The sequence below is a fragment of the Diospyros lotus genome, chromosome 14 (genome assembly GCF_014633365.1).
Source record: "Diospyros lotus cultivar Yz01 chromosome 14, ASM1463336v1, whole genome shotgun sequence".
NCBI classification, from domain to species: Eukaryota; Viridiplantae; Streptophyta; class Magnoliopsida; order Ericales; family Ebenaceae; genus Diospyros; species Diospyros lotus.
Genome location: NC_068351.1, coordinates 10,958,396 through 10,984,726, shown reverse-complemented (window position 1 = coordinate 10,984,726; position 26,331 = coordinate 10,958,396). Strand labels below are relative to the sequence as shown.

The 26,331-nt window shown below is 37.9% G+C and overlaps 2 protein-coding genes across 5 annotated transcripts in view; one reads left to right on the top strand and one right to left on the bottom strand.

Annotated features, from left to right (window-relative positions):
- Positions 1–1,196: 1,196 nt before the first annotated feature.
- Positions 1,197–22,126, top strand: LOC127790029 (uncharacterized). 3 transcript variants are annotated; one of them, XM_052319258.1, is made up of 3 exons: positions 1,197–1,320; positions 1,701–3,074; positions 21,771–22,126. In XM_052319258.1, the coding sequence occupies exon 2, from the start codon at positions 1,732–1,734 to the stop codon at positions 3,022–3,024; it is 1,293 nt and encodes a 430-aa protein (XP_052175218.1). In that variant the 5' UTR covers positions 1,197–1,320; positions 1,701–1,731; the 3' UTR covers positions 3,025–3,074; positions 21,771–22,126. The 3 variants fall into 3 exon arrangements, with proteins under 3 accessions (XP_052175218.1, XP_052175219.1, XP_052175215.1); XM_052319259.1 differs by adding an exon at positions 12,679–12,923 and having other exon boundaries at positions 1,202–3,074; XM_052319255.1 differs by having other exon boundaries at positions 1,202–3,074.
- Positions 22,127–22,873: 747 nt separating this feature from the next.
- The window catches only part of LOC127790028 (villin-3-like), a 43,629-nt gene continuing 40,171 nt past the window's right edge, over positions 22,874–26,331 (bottom strand). For both annotated transcript variants that reach the window (XM_052319253.1, XM_052319252.1), the window contains 4 exons: positions 25,131–25,193; positions 24,283–24,544; positions 23,539–23,771; positions 22,874–23,430 (listed from right to left, as the gene is read on the bottom strand). In XM_052319253.1, coding sequence (XP_052175213.1) covers positions 23,317–23,430; positions 23,539–23,771; positions 24,283–24,544; positions 25,131–25,193 — 672 coding nt within the window. In that variant the 3' untranslated portion in view covers positions 22,874–23,316. The remainder of the gene's footprint in view (positions 23,431–23,538; positions 23,772–24,282; positions 24,545–25,130; positions 25,194–26,331) is intronic.

Sequence of the window (26,331 nt, the reverse complement as noted above, 5' to 3'; positions counted from 1 at the left end):
GATGACATGAAGGCTTAACAACTAATTGACGGGGGGGCTAGGTAGGGCAGTGATGCTAATGTGTGTGTGTGTGTGTGTGGAAAATGTCTTTTTCATATACCCCTTCTCTTATGCACTTTTTTTTTTTTTTTTGTATAACCCACCAAACAAATTAAGTTGCAAATTCGAAGTACTGTCATGTGCATCAAGATGCGATTTTATGGTGAAAAGGCATGAAAAAATTAAACTTGGAATAGTATATTTTTCTATATGGTTGTCCTTCCCCTCAAGAAACTATTATTATATCATCTGTTAACTTGATGATCACATTTTTTAAAAAAATTGGACACATCTATCTATTACTTAAAAAGTGAATTACATATTTGGAATTTATTATTTTTCATAAAACAAATGACTGTGGTCTACTTGTCTATAAGATTTAAACAAATATGTTTGATTGTTCTACAATATATCACGTGTGGCTATATCTCAACCATGGGTGGTGGCATAATGTGCCTGTTTGTTACAGGTTAAAAACTGTAACTTTTAGGTTTTAGTTTAAAAAAAGTGAGTATATAGTGTTTGTTTTATCTTTTAAAATTCTAGTTTATAGGTTCTACTAGTTTTTAGAAGGGGTAGAAGTTGGTTTTTTTAAAGCTGGGGTACCCAACTTCTACAACTTCTGATTAAACAATTACATTTTTTTTTTGATAATTTTGCCCATGTTTTTAATAAAGAATTACTCTTTTGTCCACGCAATCATGAGTCTCTCTTCTTAACTGCCATCTCTATTTTTAAATTTCTTATTTTCTCTCGCCATCTCCTTTTCTCTCTATATACTAATTAATTTTTTTATAACACTTAAAACTTATACATATACACTAATTAATTTTTAAATTATTATTCTATAACTATTAAGAGTATTATGGACAATTATATAAAAATAAGTTATTTTACAGCTTATAGTATCAAATACCATAATTGTTTAACTACAATTTTTGAGAAATTATAACAAACAAGTTTATAACTTATTCTAAATTTTAGAAATTATAATCTAAAAAATTAGAAATTATAATTTTTTTAATTAAACTATAACAAACGGAAGGAGATATTTTGGTAAAAGACTTTTAAGAAAGGTGGTGTTTGGCCAGGGTTTTAGACGATGGTAAATTAGTGAAAAATTACCAGAAAATAAATAGGAGAACCATAATCAGATGTTGCGAGGCTCAAAGATCTGTCCAAATCTTAGGTGGCAATGGCATCACCACGAGGCCGAAGCGGCAAATTATAGGCACTGTGCGTGCGGTCTCCCTCTCTCCGCTCTTCATTTCTCCTCATTCTGTAAGCTCAGATGACTCTCTCTCTCTCTCTCTCTCTCTCTCTCTCTCTCCTGAGTCGAGGGTTTGAAGCTGAACCCAGTCTACACGTGGTCTGCTGACTCTGATCTGTCTGTCCCGATCGCGTCTCTCTCGCCTGCGCTTGAGGGACTGTAGAATTTCCTTGCCTCTTTTACATTATCTCGTAAAACCCTAAAATGCTTCTACTCTGAATGCTTTTATTATGGTTTTGATTGATTAGAGATGTCGATTTCGAGGTCATAACCTTAGTGGCCTTTTTATTTATTTTTTATTTTTTTGGTGTTAAAGTTAGGGTTTGATTTGTTGGACCGAAACAAGGTAGGGTTTTTTTTTTTTTTTTTTATGTTCTGGCTGCAATATTAGGGTTTCGTATCTGGGTTTTGTTGAATTTGTAATGGGGGACGAGACGCCGAACACAATGAATCTGGACTTGAATTTGGGTCCCTTTCCCTCTCCTGATGATGAACAAGAGTCCGGATCGGTATCCAATGATTCTGTGAGCTTGGAGGATTGGATGGATGGGCGTGTTAATCAACTCCGTCAAGTTCTCAGGCTGACTAGGCGGCGGTGGCGGCGACAGGACCCAGTTCTCCCTCGAAATAGAGACGTTTCCCTGGAATTTTTAGTCAATTCTAGTTCTGATGCTGGCGTTGGCGGTGGCTTGCAAACTGGGGAAGCTAGTGTATCCCCCGGAGAAAGAAATGCTGAAGTAATAAAAACATGTGAGAATGATCCAACCCATGTAGAGAATGACGGAGTAGGGAAAAATGGCAGCGAGGAAAAGGGTAACGGTGAGGGAGGAAGCTTTTTTGATTGTAATATATGCCTGGACATGGCAAAGGAACCTGTTGTCACATGTTGTGGTCACTTGTTCTGCTGGCCATGCCTTTATCGATGGCTGCATCTTCACAGCTTTGCTAAGGAGTGTCCAGTGTGCAAGGGAGAAGTGACGAGTAAGAGCATTACCCCAATATATGGGCGTGGCAGTAATACTTGTGGAATAGAAGAGGAACAGAGTGTTAAAGTGCCCCTTAGGCCCCATGCTCGGCGGGTTGAGAGCTGGAGGCAAACTCTTCAGAGGAGTGCATTTTCTTTTCCAATGGAGACAATGATTCGCCGCCTTGGCAGTAGATTTGATTTGACAAGGGAGTTGGTACAAGCCCAGCAACAGAACCGAGAGGGTGCCCCTGATTTGCCTGACAGCAATAATTCCTTGCTCAATAGAATTTTGACTTCTAGGGGAATTCGCAGAGAACACAACCCTATGATGTCACCTGATGTGGTTTTTGTTGACTTAACACCGAGCAACACTGCTGACTCTGAGGTTGGTGAAAGCCGCCGCCTTTCATCCCTTTTACTTCGAAGATCACAGACGCATAGAGCTGCTACAATTTCAAATCTTACATCTGCGTTGAATTCTACTGAAGCACTAGTTGAGTCATATTTTGGCTTTCATCCTTTAGAAAGGAACCAAGAACAGCCTCCACCACCAGTTGATGATAGGGATTCCATGTCAAGTATTGCTGCTGTTATACACTCTGAGAGTCAGACTGTAGATACTGCACTTGAAATAGATTCTACAGTCTCCCGTTCTACTTCGTCATCTAGAAGAAGAAATGATGCCTCAAGGGTTTCAGATGTGGACAGTGGAGATTCTAGAGCACATAGAAGGAGGAGATTGAACTGAATCAGATACTTGCATATTATTTCAGAATCTCAAGATGATCCAATATTCTCGTAAGTGCAATTGTCTTTATATAGCTTCTTGTTGTTAAAAGTATCTAACTTTTTGAGATAACATTAATTACTGTGAGATTTTTCTTGAATCTTTGGATGATTTGCTGCTTAGAATGCAAACAGACACAAAAATTTCCCTATTTTAAGTGGTCTGTGATTTCATTTTTTATGGAAAATCCAATGTGTAATGAAGCAAGCAGACCAACTTAATTGTCAACACTGCATGAAAAGTGTGAAACTCCCTTTTTATTTTTATATATTATGCCTTTTCTTTTTGCTAATTCTACTGTATTTTTCTGCTGTTCTTTTGATCGAGTGTATATCCATACATGTTGTTTTGCATGTATATCATGTGGAGGACCATGCATAATGTTTTATATCTGTTAGTAACTGTAGAGATAAACATAAAATGGTGCGATTAGTGTCACGATCCAATCCCACATCAGTAATTTATTAGGGCATTTTTTGGTATATTACTTGGTCCTATCTCCTGTGAACCCATAAGTCACTTTTAGCGAGCACTTTTGGAAGAGGATTCATTGTGTTGCAGTTGTGTAGTAATTGATACAAGAGTGCTTGGTGGAATTATGTTTAGTATCTTGAATTATTTTATTCCTTTAGTGCTATCATTGAATACTGAAAGAGAGGCAAATCTCTCTAGACAGCTAATTTATCTAAAACCATTTTGCAAAACCCCAGAGATGTGGTTCTAAAGGGAAAAGTTTGTGGTACTGGTAACATATTTGGATTTTTGTGGAGGGCAGCAAAAAAAAAAAAAAAAGTGTTTTTGATACGTCCATTATATCCACTATAAGTGCTTCACCTCTGCCATCACTGCCACTAGCATCTCTTAAAACCATGTTGTACTGCTTTTGATTTGACAAACTGCAGTTGCTCCATGATTAGGAAAAGATCAAGCAGCCTCTCTGGAACTAGAGTTGCATTTTTATTTTTTCATTAAGCTATTACCAGACTTATAAAGTTTTTAGCAAAGCTACCATTCTTCATGCATTCTTGTAGATTTAAAGTTACAAATGATTGTTGTTTGAAATCATTTCATTTTAGTTATTTTCATTCCATTTGAAGTGAAATGGAATGAAAATGTCTAAAATGGTGTTTGCCATCTCTGTTTCAAAAACCAAAACATGATTCATTGGAAAATAAAAAAGTGGAAAGGGTTTAATACCCCTTTTCCACTTTTAGATTTTTCGATTTCATTACAAAGAAAGAAAACCCATCTCTCTCTCTCTCTCTCACACACACACACACACACAAACAAACAGTCAATCTCATCTTCTCACCTCTTTTATCAGCATTGACTCTCCCTTTGGCAACTCTTTTGCTCTGTCTCACTCCAGTGACTCTCTTGCTGTCTTCATCTTTGTCTCTTTCTATCTTGCTCTGTTGTCACATACCTAGGATTACCTAGGGTTGTGATTGGAATTTGGGAGAGAAACTGGATGATAGAATTAAAGGAGGGAGAGAGAATTCAAAGAGAGAGTTAGAGGGAGAGATTAGAGAGGAAACAAGAGAGAGAGAGAATTAGGGAGATATGAATCACTTCATTCATCAACATACATTTCTCTACATTTTAGAGCCTATTTATAAGTTATTCAATAGTAACTGAAATCTAGAAAATAGCACCCATGTGCTCTTAACAACTCACAAAATACCTCTCACTAACTACTACAACCTTATTACAATAATGCCCTTCTCACTACCTATGAGTTGTGACATCCCCCTCCCCTTGAAAGGTTTCTTGTCCCCAAGAAACTTATTACAACCAAGCCATTGTTTCTTCATCCAATGCCCGTCCTCACCCATTGGTTTCTTCTTCGCTTTTCCTTCTTTTTATCTTGTTTTTCCCTTCTCTTTTGCTTTCTTTTTTCCTTCTCCTCAGCAGCAACAGTAGTATGTCTTGCTGCCACACCAATGGAAACATGAGTAAGCAAAACAACAAGGGTCTCGGTTCCTTCAACAAAGAATCCCTTTTTTTTCTTCCTTTCATCTTGTTTCACTTTATCCTTTTGCATCTTCCATTGCTCTAAATCAAAAACATACTGCTGGAAGGTTTTAGTGTAATCAATTTCATGCAAGCATCCTCCCTTAACCTCTAACCATTCTTGAACTACCTTCCATTGGTTATCCATTTCGATTAAGGCACAAATTTCCCTCCAATTGACTGATTTCTCAGTTGGAGTTACCTGATTCAGAGTAGGTAATTCAGCCACTCCTTCCATTCCTATTCTTTCAAGGGAAATAGATTTAAAATCTCCACAATCTAAGGCTGTTGTGGGCGTTTCCATTCCAAGATCTTTGGCTCCCGGATTGTTAGCTAACATCTTAGCTTTATCCTCAACAGTTACCTCCTCCAACGGTGTCATATTGAGGATTTTAGCGGCTAGATTTTCAGTACCAGTGAGAGTGCTTGAGATGCTGCCAATTGTTGGACTGCCATCCCCCAATTCTTCGATCCCTTCTACTGCTTCTTTTTCTTCCTCATCAGCTTCTTGCATCTCCAAATTAACAGCCTTAGAAGCTCCATTGATCATATAGGTTTTGGTCTTTTCTCCAAACCGATTACTCAAGTCAATTACAAATTGCGACCAGCTCAATTCCACCCTTCCCCAGCTCCAATTCTGGAACCAAATATATGGAATTTCACTTAGATTAGTTGCAACCATTTTTACCTTCTCCTTTTCAGCCACTCGGTGTTGGTAGAACACCCGTTCACATTGCCGAATCCACCATTTTGGCCTATCCCTGTCAAACACCGGAATAGCCAATGGAGCAAGAGTGGGCAAATCAGCACTTGGAATTGAAGTCGACAAAGTCTGATTAGCAGTCTGAAATTTATATGAACGCATGATCAAAGAATCATCCAGCTGCTTACGGAGGTCCTTAATTTCCTTTATTGCAGCAATTAGTCTTTCGGCCATCTCCTCAGTTCAATTCCTTGAAATTACACCCTGCAACAGCCTCTTAATCAGCTTCCAAAGACCACTTCGAAAACTTATTTCGGTACTCCAAACCCACCAAAATTCAGTCACTGAAATTGCTTCGATAAATCACCAAGACCTATTGATAATCGATCGCTTCCAAATCTGCAACCTTAGCAGCTTCAAGTTCAGCCAATCTAAATTCGCTGAAACCTAAATTCAGCAACCTATTCTACCTCAGTCACTGCTTCGCCTCGACTGCAACTGCTGCTTCGCCTTGACTGCAACTGATCACTACTAATATTGCTTTTGGAGCTGCCTGGCTCACAGCTGAGGAATGATCAGTTCCATTGCGGTACTTCAAAGTCGCCTCTAGATCTCAAACGAAAATCACCGCTGGAAATTAATAATAGAGAAGTATCATTCCGCTCACTGTAATTCCTCCAAATCACCGAAATTCACCCCTGTACCGTTTTCTGATCGCACCTTTCACGACTTGGTCACATGCAGTGACCTAGACCTGAATTTCCGCTCCTGACCACGCCTGCCTTCTCGCCTCAACCACATGCAGCGAGTTTGTCGGAGTCAAAGTGATTCAAGGATCACCTCCGTCTCACCCATTCACCGACCGCTGCTTAGGATTTCGCTGAATTCTTGGATCGGCCACCGTCTTTGGAATTCTTTCGGCCTGTGTTGTCTTCACTCCCGGGCCGAAGTTACTTTGCTCGGCTTCGCTTTTCAAATCCAAGCTTGCTTGGCTCAACTACGCCTTCCAATCCGTGTTCAATTCTGCCTTGCAGTAGTCGCTGGGTTCGAGTCGACTTCCTTCTCGTTGGATTCGGTGCCTTCTTCTCTCACCCGATCACCCTCCAAGGCCTGGAGAACCACTAGCTTTGCTTCAATCTTCTTGGAGTCACTATCGCCACCCAATCACCGTCCACCGTCTTGCTTTTGAAGTCACTTCCGCTGCGTAACTCCTCCTTACCTGATTTGACTTCGTCACTGAGAGCAATAGCCTATGGCCGCAATGCCGATCCGATCCTCCTGTTCTGCGTCCGATTCACAGCGGATTCAAGATTGCTTGGACTCGATTGCGATCGCTGTAGCCTCCGATTGCTCCAATCTGCTTCTCTCTGATGCCTTAGTCTATTTCAGTCGTGCCTTCCTTCTCGCCCTGGTCACCTACAATGACCAGATTTGGGACGCGATCAAGGACACTTGAGTTTAATGCCGATTCCAAATTGTGGCTAGGATTAGGATCGGATGCCTAGATCTCCTTGCTGAGGAGTGTCGCCTTCAACATATAAGTCCGATCACTGTCGGAACTATCTTGGCCAATGTCGCCTTCAATACCGAGCCGATGTCTGCTTCGCACGACTTCGCCTCTCAATTCAGATTCAATTCCAAGCCAAATTGTACGTGCCTGAAGTAACGGAAATCGCCTGGCTCGTCGGAATTAAATGCCTGAATCGCCCTAGCTAATTGCCAAGAACTTCCTGATAACCGCCTTTCAAGAATCGAATCTGAATTCAGCTAGTAAAGTCTCCATAATCACAGTCGAGGAATGATTGGCTCTGATACCATTTGTCACATACCTACGATTACCTAGGGTTGTGACTGGAATTTGGGAGAGAAACTGGATGATAGAATTAAAGGAGGGAGAGAGAATTCAAAGAGAGAGTTAGAGGGAGAGATTAGAGAGGAAACAAGAGAGAGAGAGAATAAGGGAGATATGAATCACTTCATTCATCAACATACATTTCTCTACATTTTAGAGCCTATTTATAAGCTATTCAATAGTAACTGAAATCTGGAAAATAACACCCATTTGCTCCTAACAACTCACAAAATACCTCTCACTAACTACCACAACCTTATTACAATAATGCTCTTCTCACTACCCATGAGTTGTGACATTTGTGTCTCTCCCTCTTTCCTTCCCTCTATCTGTGTATTTATATTTATACCCCATATCTACTCTCTCCCCGTCTATATATATATATGCAGGGTGAAAGAAGTAGAACTAGGCGATTGGTTTTTTCAGATTTTGTGTTGATCTACTCTCTCTCTCTCTCTCTCTCTCTCACTCTAAACACAGAGCATAAAGGAGAAGACCATTAGGTTTTCCAGATTTTTTCTATTTTTTCTTTAATAATTTTTCATTTTTCATTTTCTTGTATTTTTTATGAAGGTTTGTAGGTCTAACAAAATAAAAAAAATTAGATTCTTTCATGTATTTTGAATATAAAATTGAATTAAGATTAGGAAAATAGAACACCATATTCAGCTTTTCTTTCCATTTTATTGACAACTAACTGCAAAATCTAGCAGCATTTTCAGTTTCCATTTTTCCTAACTCAAATGGAAACAGCACAAATGAAATGGAATGAAAATCTGAAACAAAACGGAAATTTCTCACAATATTTTTTAACATCCCTGTATTTTTCTTCCATCAAATTTACAGAAATCATAAGGCCATTATTCTTGTCAACATTCTTTTTTTTTTTTTTTTCAATTTTCAATAAGGAATTATTACCACCATTCCTTATTTGATTTAACTCCTTAAAAGTTTTTGTAGAATTTGATATATCCCCCTAAGAACTTAAATGTAAAGAACCCTACTAAAATATCAGAAGTAAATGAGCTGTGAGGCTGTTGACCATATTGATTTCTTGGTTTGTTTTTCTTTCATTTTTTTTTTTATTTATTGAAGCTGATTGCCTGCCTAGATTTTCATTTGCCTTGATCTTCTGCACTAGAAAATCAATGATTTGAGAAAGCTGTGACTTGGTCTGATGATTAGCAGACAGACCTGCCACTTTTATAAATCTGTAAGCATAGGCAAGATATCAATATTACCTAATCTAATATTGTGAGCTCAAATTAATTGATGACTATATATTTGAAATTTGGTCATGAGTGTGCGAAGCATGATTGAGTACTGACTACTAACTAGTATTATATATAAAACCAAACATTGCAATAAAACAGTCATGCACATTGCACAATATATATCTACCTCTAGGCAAGGTAGCTTCAATCAGGGGAGATTATGTGAGTTCCTCAGATGAGTCAATGGGCATCGAAGGTGCTCACCTAGGTGTTAAAAGAACAGTAAAGAAGAATTGCCCTAAAAGTCATAAGCATGCGAAGAGGCACTTATAAGTTGAAAAACAAAGAGGAAAGTAGAAGCTAAATGGGAAAGAAAGGAGATCACTAAGTTGTTGCCACTGTTCATGTGACCTTCATATGTTGTTGGATTCTCGTGTAAACAGCCGGTACAGCTGTGAGTATGTGGCTATTATAGAAAGGTTGACTTGGTGGTGCAAAGCTGTAAATGGCAGATTCTGAGGCATAAATCAGGGAAGACAAAAAAGGGAGATAGCAATCAATTTAAATGGCAGTTATTGTATATAAGCTGTGATTAGGAGAATATTTCTACGTCTATTCTTTCCTTGTTTAGATTTCTAAACTGTAAATTCTAGAGTTATAAATAAAGGGAAAGCCAAAGAGGTAGGTGTCTTTGTCTACTCTTTCAAAAGCCTAATTGCCTGCTGTTTTGCATGGTATTAGAGCCACAATTGGGCTAGGTTCAAAAAAGAAGATTTTTGAGCGAGAATGTCCCAAGAGGAGGTTAGATCATCTAGTGTTACAGGGACTGCAGTACCTAGTGAAGGGCCTAAGACTGCAATACCCTCTAAAAATCCATTCTTGTTGATTAGGCCAGTAAAACTAGATGGGAGTAATTACCTAGACTGGTCATGCTTCTGCAAACTTTTCATCAAAGCTCGAGTAATGGAGGACTACATCACTAGTATGAAGGGTCAAAAGCCTGCCACGGGAGACGTACATACTCGACAATGGGAGACAAAGAACTCCCTGGTGATGCCTTGGCTAATTAACTCAATGCAATTAAACATTGCCAAGGGGTATCTACTGCTTGATATAGCATGGAAGATCTGGAATGCTGCATTCAAACCTACTCTCAAATCGGAAATGATGCACAAATATATGAGTTCCAGAAAAAGGTACATGAAACTAAACAAGGTGAGTAGTCAGTTTCTCAGTACTATGTTTAATTAGATAGTTCATAGCAAGAGTTGGATTATTATCAAGATTTTCAGGCTGAATGCCCTAAGGATGCCTCTAAAGTTCAAAAAATGATAGATAAAGAAAGAGTATTGATTTTCTAGCTGTGTCGAATGTAGAATTTGACCAAGTCAGGGTTCAAATCTTCTGTAGAGAGCCTTTTCCCACTTTAACACAGTCTTACTCTTATGTTCACCAAGAAGAGAGCAAGAGGAGTGTTATGCTCCAGCTTGCTATAACAAGCAAATCTGCTATGATGGTAAAATCTACCAGCCAAGGGAATTTCAGTAGAGACCTGTTGAGGTGTGATTATTGTGGAAAATCCAGACATACAAAGGAAACTTGCTAGTATTTACATGGCAGACCTACTAGGGGGAAGGGAAAAAGGCAAGGGGTACATCCTCATGCCCATCTATCAAAAATTGCTCTGACGAAAGAAGAGCCACATGAAGAAACAGGAAAAACTAGTCTTTTTAAGGGAAGAATTAGTTTTCCTATAGAAGCTGATGACTAAGATGAAGATGGAATCAAATGCCCCATTCTCCAATCCTACACCTTATACCCAAGCAGGTACAGCTGGTACTGCTCCCGGTCAAGGTACTGTTACTGCTTTCTATTCCTCAAATTCTATAAAAAACCAACTTGGATCATGGACTTTGGGGCTTCAGCCCATATGACTGAATTATCTAAACCTACCTGACCTATACTTCATGCTCTGGTAGAGATAAGGTTAGAATTGCATATGGTATCCTTTCTCCTATGTCTGGAAAAGGGGCTATTAGCTGCAATGAAAACCTTAAACTCTCATCTGTTCTTCATGTTCGTAATTTTGCTAACAATTTGTTATCTCTGATTTCTATCACAAAGGATCTAAACTGTAAAATTACCTTTTTCACTACCCATTGTTTTTTTAGGAAGTGAGTAGATTGGTTGATGGCTTGTACCTGTTGGACGAAAAGTCATTCTCTCAGCCTGAAGAACAAGTCCTAAGAGTTAACCAACCAATCTCAACTGAGAAGGAGTTGCAGTGGCTTCTGAGATTAGGTCATCCCTCTTTTTCAGTGATAGGAAGGATTATTTCTAGTTTGACTAAACAGTGCAGTAATCTAGATGTATTTTGTGAAGCTTGTGAGTTTGCGAAACACACAAGGAGTACTTACCCTATTATTAATAAAAAAAGTCCTAAACCTTTCATGATTAGATGTTTGGGGACCTTGTAAATACATGTGGTTTATAACTTTTATAGATTGTTTTAGTCGAACTACTTGGGTCTATCTCATGACATATAAAAGTGAGCCTGGTAGTTTTTGAACCTTTCACAAGGTGGTGACTACCCAATTTGATGCAAAAATTCAAACCCTCAGAAGTGATAATGGCCTCGAATATAAGGATATTGCCTTCCAAGAATATCTATGTGGTTGGGGAATCATACATCAAACTAGTGTTGTGTTGACACCCCTGCCTAGAATGGAGTAGCTGAAAGGAAGAACAAGCATCTCTTGGAGGTGGCCAAGTAACTGCCCTTTGCTATGCATGTTCCTAAGGTTTACTGGGGCGATGCAGTACTCACTGTTGTTTATTTAATCAATAGAATGTCACTTCTGACCCTAAATTTCAAGACAACTTTGGAGCTGCTTGTTGAAATATTGTCTCGAGTATATGGTATAAGAAGAAGGAAAGTGAAAGCAGTGAGTGATGGCAGCGCGCTAGAGGGCCATTGAAGAATTAGATAGAAGTTTATATCTCAAACTGTAATTAATGGAAATTGGGGGGGGGGGGGGGTTTAAACTAAAAATATCTAATGTCTTCTCTTGGGATAACCACCCACTCTATAAATAGAGTGCTAGGGTGTGTGCGGCCATTCTATTCTCTTCTATTGTAATGAGTACATTGTATTCTCTGAGAGGAAGGCTAGAGTTCTATTTTTTAGCTTTGTAATCTTGGGAGAGAAATTGTTGTTTTTGTACTCGAGAATAGGGGGGAGATCTTGCTGCTATACTAATTGTTCTTCTCCCTAATAAGACTGTTCTTGGAGGACTTTTTGAAGGCTGGATGTAGGTTTCCTCAAAGGAAACCGAACCAGATAAATCCGCACCTACTACTTGTGGTTTGATTGTTTCTTGTTCTTATTCTGTTTGATTGCTTATGTTTTCTGTTTCAATTCTTATTATCGTTGGGTGTATTTGAGAGTGTTGAGAGAGGCATATATCATCTAAGAATAATTCCGCAAAGTCCTAGGATAACACTGCTAATGGGAGCCTTTTCCTATATTATTCCTCCCAAGGTTTTTGGCTACATTTGCTATGTCTGGGATCACTTTTCTGCAACGAGTAAAGTAGATCCTCACGCTCTCAAATATATCTTCATTGGTTACTTTGCTACACAAAAAGGATATAAGTGCTACTCCACCTACCTAGAAATTCGATGTGAGTATGGATGTTACATTTAGAAAAGATACTAGTTATTTTCAGCCAACCAATCATCTCTTCAAGGGGAGAATCTAAGTAACAGTGTATAAGAAGAGGTACCGGTACAGTGGACTGACACTAGTGTTGTGGACCGAATTGCTACTACAGGTGGGAGTGCTATAACTCAAAGGGAGGAGAAAGATCAGAATGTGTTGGATTTAGTGGAAGCAGGTGAAGAGACTTTTGATTTTGATAATTCTGCTGATGTTGATAACTCAAGGCAACAGGAAGAACCTAGGAATACTGGACTGGACAGACTTGATAAAGGAGAAATCTTGACTTATTTTCGGAGGAAACAAGCCAATCAGAAAATCTACCAAGCCAAGAAGATTGCTAGAACCTCATTGATACTGGTAAGCACTTCATTGACACTGAACAACTTCCTACTTCTAGTCAAATTCTTTCAACTAACACTCAAAACTCTCTGAATTGTACCTTCCTATAGCTATCAGAAAAGGAGTAAGGAGTTGTACACAACATCCAATTTCCGAGTCTATTACCTATGATTCATTGTCTACTTCCTACAGAAATTTCCTATCCTCTTTAGAGTTCGTAATGGTACCCACAGATTGGAAGCAACCTATCAGTTGGCCTCTTTGGAAGGATTCTATGGTGGAGGAAATGAAAACCTTGATGAAGAATGAGACATGGAAACTTACTGAACTGCCAATTGATAAGAAACCAGTAAGTTGTAAGTGGGTGTTCACAGTTAAATACAAGCCAAGTGAAATAGTTGAAAGATATAACGCAAGGTTGGTGGCTAAGGGGTTTACTCTCAAACCTATGGAGTAGACTATAAAGTGACCTTTGCACCAGTGGAAAAACTAAAGACAATGCGGATTCTTCTATCTTGTGCAACTATTCTAGATTGGGATTTACATCAACTTGATGTAACGAATGCATTTCTACATGCAAAGCTGAAAGAAGTAGTGTATGTGGAGATTCCATCAGGTTTTAACAATTCAAAGAAGCAATGGAAAGTTTGCAAGTTGAAGAAGGTTTTGTATGGTTTAAAACAGTCTCCTAAAGTTTGGTTTGTCAGGTTTAGTAATACTGTAATCAAGTTGGGAGATCAACAAAGTAATGTTAATCACACTATGTTCTTTAAGAGAAAAGAACACAAGATAAATGTTCTTATTGTGTATGTTGATGAAATACTTGGGGAAAGAGTTTGAGATCAAGGACCTTGGACAATTGAGATATTTTTGGGGGATTGAAGTAGCTAGGTAAGACTAAGGCATATTCACTTTATTGTGGGTGAATAAAGTTATGGAAAAACTAGGATTTTCTAAAAAGGGATCACTTCTACTATACAGTGACAGTAAAGCTACATTTAACATTGCTAATAATCCTTGTTCAACATGACAAGAGCAAACACATTGAGATAGATAGGCATTTCATAAGTGAGAAACTAACTAGTGGCCAATTGTGCATTCCATTTGTTCAGTCAAGGCATCAATTGGCAAATATCTTCACTAAGGCTTTACACAGCAAGGACTTCCTTGCTATGTTATCCAAGATGGGTATGAAGGATATTCATACATCATCTTAAGGGAGAGTATTGGATTCTTAGTAAACAGCTGGTACAGCTGTGAGTATGTGGCTATTATAGCAAGGTTGACTTGGTGGTGCAAGGCTGTAAATGGCAGGTTCTATGGTAAATTAGGGAAGACAAAAAGGGATGATAGCAATCAATCTAAATGGCAGTTATTGGCCCCGTTTGTTGCAGCTTAATTAGAGAAATTATAGTTTCCAGCTTCTCAGATTATAGCTTCTAAAACTTAGAATAAGTTGTGAACCTGTTTGCTCCAACTTCTTAGAAGTTGTAGTTAAACAATTGTGGTATTTGATACCATAAGCTGTAAAATAGCTTATTTTTGTATAATTATCCATAATACCCTTAGTAGTTATAGAATGATAATTTAAAAATTAATTAGTGTATATGTATAAGTTTCAAGTGTTATAACTAATGAATTTTTAAATGGAGATGGCGGTGGAGAAGAGAGAAGGAGATGGCGAGAGAGAGGAAGAGATCTGAAAATGGAGATGGCGGTGGAGAAGAGAGACGCTTGATTGCGTGGACAGGAGGGTAATTCTTTGTTAAAAATAGGGGCAAAATTGTTACAAAAATGTCATTAAAATGGGACCGTTTAATCAGAAGTTATAGAAGCTGGGGTATTCCAACTTTGAAAAAGCCAACTTCTACCTCTTCTAAAAGTTAATAGAAGCTATAAGCTAGAATTCTACAAGCTAGAACAAACACTACACATCTACTTTTTTGAAGCGAGAAGCTAAAAGTTACAGCTTTTAAGTTGCAACAAACAGGGCCATTGCATATAAGTTGTGATTAGGAGAATGTTTCTATGTATATTCTTTCCTTGTTTAGTTTAGATTTCTAAACTCTAAATTATAATAAAGGGAAAGCCGAAGAGGTAAGTGTCTTTGTCTACTCTTTCAAAAGCCTAATTGCCTACTATTTTTTATAGTTGCCACCTTGATTTCTTTCTCTTGTCTTCTATAGTTGCAAAGGTCATTATGACATAGATTAGAAAAATGAGTTGAAAAGGAGTCCTTAGAGGTCAGCCAAAGCTCTCACATGCTTGGTGAGTGAAGTCACTTGCTTGTGAACCCATAATTCATGAAGGCACGTGGTTAACTTTCTTGGTTTTTACTCTTAGCTAACTGTCACGACCCAAGGGGACTTAAGAGGGGCAATGCTGTACTTAGTTACAATTGTTTGTTAGGAGATGCTATTAATTATGTTGAAGTGCACATGGGAGCTGTTTTCTAGAATTTACTTTTAGTTAGTTGCTAGCTGATGCCAATAAAAGGCTACATGTAGGAGGATGTGGGTTATGTTGATGAATGAATTGAATTCAATTTTCTCTCTTGATTCTCCTATCTCTCCCTCGGTTCTTCCTCTCTTCTCCCTCAATTCTCTCTGTTTCAATTCTATCTCTCCCTTCCAATCTGCTTTCTCTTTCTCGTATTCTTACCAAATTCCTTCTTAAACCTTAGCCAAACCCTAGGGTTGTCACATTTGGTATTAGAGCCAACGATTCTAGGTTGTGGTCCGGAAGTTTAGTAATTGACCAAGGCAATTCCGTGCAGCAAATTTCGACGGAGGTTGATTCTTGAAATTTGAAGGCAACCACGAAATTTGATAGCAGCAGGCGAGTTTAGGCAATATATTGCAGAATTGATTGAGTGCAGTAGGCGTTGTTGAAAGCGACAGTAGAATTGATCAAATAGCTTAGTCGATCAATTACAAAAGTTGGAGCTGATATACCTTTGGAAATAATAGGAGGAGCAGATTTCGTAATACAATCCAACTTGAATTTTGGAGGCGACGTTCCTCGAAGAGGAATCTAACGCAACCAATCTTGATCCTAGCTACAATCTGGAAGTGGGGATAAACTCAAGTGTCCTTGATCGCGTACCAGATTAGATCATTTCCCTCGAAGCAAAGTTCCGTGATTTTGAGCTAAGGCAAAGATAAGTGAATTTTGGTGATTACAAAGCCTTTGGATAGTGATTGAGTGGCGAATCCAGTAGGGATCCTAATTTGTGTAGATCGTGGGTAGATAGTAACCAGTTGCAAGGTGGAATTGAACTTGGATTTGAAAGGCGTAGCTGAGCAAAGCAAACTCAGATTTGAAAAGAAAGCCGAGCAAAGCCACTTCGGCTTGGAATTGAAGACGATGCAAGCCCGAGGCGATTGTGGATCTATAGTGATCGTAATAAGAGTCCAAGCGATCTTGAATCTGCAACGAATCGAACACAGAATGGGAGGTCGTTGATCTGGATGCGGGCCATTGCAACTGCTCTTAGCGATGAACTCAAATTAGGTTCATTCTCAGGTTATTTTCGAGATTTCCAACCAACTAGATCTCGGTTATTGTATCAGAAACGGGTCCAAAAGCTAAAATTAAGAAGGCAACGGTCCTTAGCTACTTCATCTTAACTAAGGCAGAGGTTACAGTGAATTCGAAAATTGATAGTAGGCGAATTTGAAGGCTGAACAAACTCGATCAGATTTAAGAAGAGGAGTTACTTAGCGAAAGTAGTTTCAAAAGCGAGGCTTCCCTCGAAAACTAATTGAAGGCGATTTCAAGGAGCTGCAATGGAGGTGATAGTCTCTTGCGAATTAGAAGCCACCAATTGCTTGGAAGTAAATGGAAGTGGCTAGAGTAATGACTCTAGGGTTGGATCTTGAAGGCAGAGCAAGGAGTTGATTTCGACTGTGAATTCTGGTAAATCTTGTTCGAACTTGGAAGGTGACGAAGAGCCGGGGAATTTCGGCTGACAATCGTGGTTCAGAATTAAAGGTAACGCAAGGTGAGCCAGATGGAATCCCAATGACTCCAGCCTTCCAATGGATTTTCCTCCCAGAGCTTCAACTGTGCCAATTCTAATGACACCAAGGGATGGATAGAGTGCCAATGATTGAGTGGAAACAAGGTAGAGGTTGGAGGCAGAGAAGAGAAATGTGGTCGGAGGAGTTGGAGGAAACCCTTCCACATCCCCAGCACTGCAGATGGATATTCTAGCATTTGAAAGAGATAGGCCTAGATGGTGGATCAGGAGGTGTGAGCGGGTGTTCTATCAATACTAGGTGGCAGAAAGAGAGAAGATTAATATGGTTGCAACCTATTTAGATGATGTCGCTGATGCTTGGTTCTAGAATTGGTGCAGAAGGAGGGTGGAATGGAGTTGGCCAGAATTTGCAAGCAACTAGTGTACCCATTTTGGAGAAAGGACCAAAATCGATGTTTTCAAATGAGCTTCTAAGGCTGCTAATCAAGTAGTGCAAGAAGCTGATGAAGTAGCAGTGGAAGACGAAGATAGTACTGATGCAACTGAAGAGAAGTATGAAGATGTTGAGGTCCTAAGAATGGGAATGGTAGCTGCAGAGAATGAGGAAAACCTTGAGTTGAATCAAGCAATTCAGAAGGACAAAAAAGAAAAGGCAATTGCTCTAGAAGAGATTGAGGTTCTACTATAGGAAAAATCTGCTGAAAGTTTGCATTTGGTGTACTCCAGCAATCAAAAAGTAAAAGTCTCTCTACTTGAGGAGGTCTCTACTAAAGATGAGGAAGGAGAAGAGGTTGTGAAGCAGGGAGAGGTCACAACTACACCAACCTTGGAGTTTGAAGAGAGTAAGTCTGTTTTTCGTGAAGGCATAGACCCTCAAAAATCAAACAATGATGAGGGAATCGGTGCTTTAATCAAAGTGGATGACCAACGGAGTAGAGTTCAAGGTTGGTTAGAGATTGAGGGAGGATGCTCATGCTTGGAAGAAATTGATCACATTGAAACCTTCTAGCAGTATATTCTTGATCTAGAGCAGACGAGGATGCAGAAGAAAAAAGCTAAACAAGATGAAAGGAAGTTGGTAGAAGAAATTTCTATTAAGAGCAACGAGACTCTTGCTATTTTGTTTATTCCTATTTCAATTGGAGAGCTGCAGTGTCACATCAGATTTTTGCCTGTAGAGAAGTTTGAATTTCTTTCTATGATTGGAAATAATAGGGTTGCAAGACTAACAGCTCATTTGGAGACAATAGGGAAAAGGTGGATGGCTGAACTTGGTGTTGCAGCAAATCGTAGTACTGTTATTATTGTGGGAAAGGAAAAGGGAAAGCCAAGGTAACGGAAAATAAGAGGTGAAGATGGGCATTGGATAAGAAACGACGATTCACTTGTAATAAGTTTCTTGGGGACAAGAAACATTTCAAGGATAAGGAATTGTCACGACCCAAGAGGACTTAGAGGGGCAATACTGTACTTAGTTACAATTGTTTGTTAGCAAATGCTATTAATTTTGTTGAAGTGTACATGGGAGCTGTTTTCTAGAATATACTTTCAGTTAGTTGCTGGCTGATGCCCATAAAAGGCTACTTGTAGGAGGATGGGGGTTATGTTGATGAATGAATTGAATTCAGTTTTCTCCCTTGATTCTCCTAGCTCTCCCTCAGTTCTTCCTCTCTTCTCTCTTAGTTCTCTCTGTTTCAGTTCTGTCTCTTCCTCCCTTTCTGCTTTCTCTTTCCCGTATTCTTACCAAATTCCTTCTTAAACCTTAGCCAAACCCTAGGGTTGTCACACTAACAAACTCGCTGAATGTAGGTGATCCCTTTGATGGCCATCGCTCTTTCTTGTTCTCTCTCTGGTCTAGTATTTGTGGCTTAGTGATGCGGCTAACACCTAATGCCTATGTTTCATCTCTCTGGAATTTTAATGTGCTGCTTTTTTTTTTTTTGGGGGGGGGGGGGGGGGGGGGGATATAATTATAAGCAATTAGTTTTGTTTCTGTTCATTCTGTATTTGCTTTACATTTCCTTTTTCTTTTGTTTTTTACTATTCTTACTATTGCTACAACAAATGGTTTTGAATTTGTCTCATGAAGTGAAAGTGGCAGGTAAAAGATCCAGCCTGGAAGGGTAGTTTTTTGCAAGATCCCAAAGTTTTTTGTTAGACAATATTAAGATAATATAATATATATTCAAATGTATTTTAGAAGTCGTAAATACATTATGTGATTATCTTTAGCATATTAAACACGTGTTCTTTTTTTGTTTTGGTCAATTTAGCTCCTCGCTTCGCTCAAACGAGTGCTTTTTTGTGTCTAGTGCCTCAGACAATATAATGTCATAGTGCTTTAAGGGTGTCTTTTGCTTGTGACGACTGCCATGGTTGGGTCGCTTGAAAACTCTTAAGAGTCATTTGTCTAGATCTCAATCCATTGGAATGAGTAGGTGACCAATATATGGATTGGTGTTTTGCTATAAAAACCATCCTCTCTTTGATCCATTCTCCATATTCCAAACTTTGGATTAGCTTTTGTTTTCGCCACAAAAAAACTAATAAATTCTCCCAACATTCTATTAACTTAAAGTTACATCTCCATTAACAAATTGGCAATACTTCCTTTTTATTTATCTATTTTTCATCTTGCTTACCAAAAACAAGAAATAGAAAATTAACCTTATATATAAAATTAAAAAAGTACAAACATAACCTTTGTTCGAATGAAAAGTGACCTTAAACATGATGGTTTGGTCTTTTAGATCCCCAAGATAATCTACCTCTGGTTTTGAAAATGGACCTTAAATGGGAATCGTGGAAATCCTGTTAGGTTTTTTGGGTTTTTTCTTTGACTTGGTATTAAAATCATTGGCTTTAGTTCTATTCACGTGATTTCTTAGATCTGTAAGTATCAAAATTGATCGAATTATATTACTACCTATTATTATTTCTGCGCCTTGCATATGGGGTTTTATATGTCCAACAAGACCAAATGAAAACATCTGGAATTTTTTTTTTTTTTTTTTGTAGATTCTGGTCCATATTTGAATCGACTTTGAGAAGTCAATATTTCTTCAAACTTGGTGGTATTTGTATTTGTTTTTGTGTTTGATGTACTGTTAACAATGGTAAGTCAACTTGTGATTTGGTAGCCTTATTTGAATCTCTTTCTCGGATCAAGTGTTTGACAATTCTCCACTCCAAGAAGCTTATCAATTAGGTTTCTTTGAGGGCCTGCAATCTATTAATCAAGGATTCAGATTGTACGTTTCCTGGGGATTCTTTTCAGTCACCGTGAGTTCAACCATCAACTTGACATTGGCCCTTTCCAATTCATATGATTTTTCATTCGGTATCATGAAACTTCTGCGTCTTTAACTCTTGTCCCTATACGCAGTTTATCGATTGCATGTACTTTCAATCTTTAAAGAATCATTAGGAGAGTTTATGGATGATATAAAAGAAAATAATTATGCATATTGCTTTCGTTTCTTTTGTTGGTTTTTTGATAGGACATGCACATGTTGCTTCTATGTATATTTATAGAGAATCCTGTAAATGTTGTTTTTGAATTGTTTATTATACATGCATGTGTACACCACTAGATATTTCTGTGTCTTCAATTTTTATCATCTCATCTTTTCAACCGTTTTCTTGGCTTTTTTTTTTCTTTTTCTTTTTTACTTATGATGTCAAAATAGGAAAGCATGAAGTTGGCATGGAGTAACATTCTTTTCTTTTCTGGATTTAATATGGATGAGTCTTTTATTATCTATCGTTGTTCATCTTGTTTGCACTTATTTTTTTTTTTGGCTATAAAGTCTCTTCAGTGAATGAGAATACATTACTCTAATGTAAAATAAATTCAATTCATGCTGGGGTATTCTTTGTAGAGATAGGGCCTGTTCTGATGCCCAAGGTAGTGGACAAAGTCACAAACTACAATTGATTGTTATAGTAAATGCATATATTGTTGTTGCTTGACTTTTTCATCATCTCTGTTTGGCAGAGAAGAAATAGTTAGGGCTTGTTCAGTTATTGAAAACATTTTCTAAATTTTCAACTCTAATTTTCTATTGAATGCTTGAAACTACAATTAGAAAATAGAAAACTCAGTTTTATAATTTTTCAAATTTATACCATGAATTAAAAAACATCAAAAAAGATGTTTTATAAATTTTCTAGAAATAAATATTATTTCTTTTTAAAACCTAAAATGTAAGAGCATATTTAGTTGTAAAATTGGAGTTGAAAATTAGAAAATGTTTTCTACAACTGAATGGACCCTTTACGTTCTCATGAACAAAAACCTTAGTTTGCTTCTTTTCTCTAGTTTATTTAATCTCTTTGGAGAGATGGACCTTGGTGACAATGGTAAGGTTACCCCTTTATAACTAAGTCATAAGTTTGAGTTGTGAAAACAGCCCCTTTGCAAGGCAAAGGTAAGGCTATATGCAAAATGATCCTCGCCTAACCCTTAGAAAGTGGGAAACTCTGGGGATGCCCCTTTTCCTAGTCTCTTCAGAGTTTCTTTGCTCATTTAACTTGTTTTAAGGTTTTATAAATGTACACCAACGCCATCTGAAGACAAATTTGTTGGAGGTTGGAATTAGGCTTCTACTTGAAATGGGTTCCTTTCTACTTGATGATTAGGGTTTTGCCCTAGTTTCACACAGTCTAGGCCTCCATCTCCGGCTCCTACACCCTCTCGTGGTGTCGGACAGTTGGCTCTTGGCATTTCAGTTTACATGGCAAATGAAATATGCATTGAAAGCAATCAGGCCAAGTTAATCATTTCTCATGTACATAATCCTGATATGAACTCCAGCAATTATGTTATTCTTGTTATACAATCTCTTTGTGTGTATGTCCTAACAGAATATTTGATTTTGCAGCAACTTTGTGTCAACTTACTGTAAAATCACCCCCTAATTAGGGTAAAACAAATGCTCTCCGAGTGGCCTAGACCTGCATTGCCAATTGGCCTGTGAAGCCACTATCATCAAGTGAAGTGAAGCTATATGAGTTCTCTTGTAGCTCGGTCGTCCTGTTAAGTTTTTAAAGTTACAATGCCCTTCTTTTCCATCGATCCGTACTGATGTTTCTCAAGACTTTCCAATTCCGTTTTGATAGTTCGTATAGCCCCCTAGTAACTTCAAATTTGAATAAACCTCATAGATTTAACTGCTGCATTGAATCATCGAACAAACTTTTTTCAATGCTTAAATTTTACTTTAAAAGTATGCGTATTTATCATGGTCTAAGCGCAGCAGCTGGATGGACCAAATGCTCATTTACTGGGTCCGGACGCATCATGGATTTAACTGAAATAATTCTTTTTCATACTGATTATGTATATCATCCCTGAATGTTCATGTGGGCGGTTTTGATGAAATACCTAGATAGATGGATCTGCACTTTTATTCTGCATGATGTTTACTGCAAGTTGTAGTTAAATAAACATGATGCTTGTCAGGCATACAACGTCGTTTACTTGGAAATGAGCAATTTCCTCGTGGTTCAGGCAAACGGGCAAAACCCATTAGAAAATATGTACAAGCCCCAACTATTCATGCATTGCCAGTGGTACGACGCATTTAACCCCAGCACCTAATACACCGATTCAACATTATTATAGCCTTTCCAGATGATTGTGTTACTGTTGTCGAGAAAACAAAAGGGTAATGGAGTGAGCCATCTCTAGTCACAACTTGGTACGAATGGTGCCAAAACCGTGGGAGTCGGGGCCTTTACGGTTCTCCTTCAATCAGGGAAGGCACTTCTTCCCTTCCCTTTCCCATCAAAAGGGGAACCGAACGAGCATTCTGCATTTGCTATTTTATAATGGTGGCAGTACTTCAATGCGGTTCATAGCAGACAACGTTAATTCTTTAAGTTCTTAACATCACCCATCGCTCGCTAGCACAACCGGACCCTGCCTACCTTGACGAGAAACAATAGATGTTGATACGCTGTTTGACCACGAAAGCAATGCCAATAAAGGTAAACAAAAAACGTGTTCATTAATATCAGAATCCAGTATAAGTGCAACGCATATACACCCTTGCTTTGACAGATGACAAACCAAAAATGGGGAGCCTCCAAACCCACAACTTGTGATACCAACCAAAATCAAAGAATTCGCCTTGTCTGCTGTTCCTGAACCCCGAATGCAGCAGTCACTAAAAGATGGGACCCAAAAACAAAAAATGAAAATGAAAAAAACAAAAACAAAAAAATCACTCTTGATACACTGCTTGAGAAAATAAATACCGACTACAAAGACAGACTCGTAATAAAGGCGAGGGCCAACTAAAAAATGCTAGACACAGTGATCTAACCAAGTTGCCCTACACAAAGGATGCCATCACAAACAAGGCATTGCAATTAAAATTAGCAACAAAAGAAGAGAAATCATTCCATTTTTGCATAAATCAATTTCTAGAAAAGATCGGCTTTCTTCTTGTGCATGTCTTGCTTCCATTTTGGTAATTTATAGAAAGCTTCTTTTGGCATCTCGAATATAGTCTGGAATTCCTCCTCAGATAGATAAGCCTGAAAAGGCAAATGCAGAAAATCATATGAACATGTGTGTTGGGTCACGCGTGTGTAAGTATTAAGAATAAAATGTTCGTACGCCATAAACCATTCAAATCAACCAACCTCTCTTCGTTTAAAATCAATTCCTGTAACTGGGTTCTCAGAATGAACCTTCAGTTGATCATAACTAAATATGCTTCGACTAGTTTCACTATCATTCTCATCCTGCTCCTCATCTTCTTTGGACCCTGAATCGTCCCCATTGCTCTCTACAAGCTCAGCAATCTCAGCCTCAACTTCAGAACCTTCCTTAGATTCCTCAACTTCTGGAAGCACATCTTCACTTCTTATTCCAGCTGCAAATGGAGATTAAAATATGTTGAGATATTCTATAGTCACAAGATTAACTACGAGATCAAAAGAGAATAGCCACCTAAACAGAAAACAAGTTCCTTCATGCTTCAATGCATAGTGCATTGTAGAAGTCAGAATGCAACTGAGAATTACTAGCTTAACCATAAAGATAAATTCCATGTGTTTAATCCTGGAATTTGGGACGTTAAAAAATCATTAACAGATGGGCGCCAAAATTTCTCTCATTTAATATCCCTAAATTACATTTCTCATTTTCCTAGTTCAAAATTTAAACTTAATAAATTGCCAGGTCTTAAGTGGACATGTTAGAAAGGCATAACCATGAGGAAAGAAGACGAAGAATGCAAGTAGATAATACAACTAGGTTGGACAAAAATATACTGAATAAACAAAAAGTAATAGGAAATGCTGAATGAAAAAATGAAGAGGATGGAACTTCATAAGTGTATAACCAGATATAAAGCATACAAAATCATCTTTATGGTTCAGCACCTTGTGAGCTAAATTCTGCAGAAGGACTTCTGGTGGAACGAACAGGAGAAGCATCGGGTGACCGCTTCTTCTCAGCAGTAAGAACTTGTGATAAAGCAGCTACGGCAGCTGCTCTCTGTGATCCTTGACCTGTACCAGATGACCTTGAAGTACTCACATTTTTGGTTTCAGAAGCTGGATTAAATGCAGAAGACAAGGCAGCCAAGGCTGAGGCTCTTTGAGTTGGTCCACCATTATTTGACCCATTGGACTTGTCCTGGCTCTGCATAGCTTTAAAAGTTAGAAAGTAACCTCACTAGCGAAGAAGTTAAATATAATGCCTTTCACAATCATGAAGATAAAGAGAAGTGCAAAGAGTTCAAGAATGTCATAAACAAGTATTTTGGACAGCAAAATGAGTAATTGAAATTTACTCCATATAGAACACAATGTGACCAATATATGTACCATCTCAGCTAAGTAGCCCAGCCTCAAATCCATGACTGACAACAAAAAAAATTCTGTTCTCCAATCCTGTTTTCTTTTCTTTTTCAATTTTTGTTTAAAGCCCAAAACAGCAGATATCAAAAGACTAGAGAGAGCTTTTAAACCCAACAAATCATACATTGAATTTAATAGGATAAAAAAAATATACTATGAGCACCCCAGCCCAGGATTGATCCCCGAAAATGTAATTGAAATGGTCTCATCTAACTTCCCTACTATTCAACCAGAATATAAGGAATACCACAAACCAAAAAGGAATAAGGGGAAGAAAAATAAACAAAAGAAACAGCCAAAAAAAAGGAATAAAGAGAAAGAGAAAAAGAGAAATCATGAAACTGAAGCACATAATAAACAAAGAATACCTCCGCAGCATGGCCTGCACCAAAAAGTAGCATAATCTTCTTCTGGAACGAGTTTCCATGCGCCTATGTGACATAAAAGATCTGGTTAAGTTAAAGAAAGTAGAAAAAATAAAAAAATTTGATGCAGCTAATATGAGATTTTTGGCAAAATAACTACCCCAACACATAGAAGTGATGACCTTCACAAGAAATACCAGTTTAATTATTCTGGAGTAGCATCCTGAGAATACATGTAATAACTACTAAGTTTCGCATTCTTTTCTTCTTCAAAAAATTATCATTTGCATTGCATGCACTCTTATAAATTTGCAAATACTCATGCTGAATCCGTGATATTTCAAATACGGATATGGGATATGCACGTAGGATGGTAGTTCAACATGCACCTAGCAAGATGTCTAACTAGCAGTTAATATCATAGTCATTTAATTTAGCTCCTCACTAAAATATTCTAGTTTAGTTTATTAGTGGAGGCTTCTAGATTTGAAATGAACGCTACGTCCAACATTGAATTATAGGAACTTGAACAAAACTAGGTGCAAATAACCAATCATGCTTTCACCCTGAAAGATAAAAAAAAGATCTACAAATATGGATATGCGATATGCACCTAGCATGGTAGTTCGACATGCACCTAGCAAGAGACCTAACTAGCTGAGTTATATCATAATCATCCTTTTAATTTAATTTATCCCTAAAATGCTCTTACTTTAGTTTGTAATTGTTAATGAGAACTTCTAGATTACATCAAACATTGAATTATAGCAGCTAAAACAATCTAGATGCAAAGAACCAACCATGCTTTCATAGCAGCTAAAACAAACTAGGTGCAAAGAACCAACCATGCTTTCACCCTAAAAGATAAGATAAGATCTACAAATATGAAATCCAGCCATCCCTTGTGGTTTGATACAAGGGAGATGAATATGGCACTTGGAACCTCCTTAAGTGCATGCTTAAAATTTCATTTTATTATTGTACTAATTAAAGAGTGAATTGATTATAATCATTGAAATTGGTATTTTGTGGTGTCAAAACCACAAAAATCTCAACTCAAAAAGTTCTGCAAATGACTTAAAATTCATGCAGTATATAGGGCATTTATGTTTGGAAGCTTAAGACTTAAATAAGAAGAAACAAGAAAGACATGAAGGAAAAAACACCTCTAAATTTCTTGAGGAATTGACATTGACACCATACT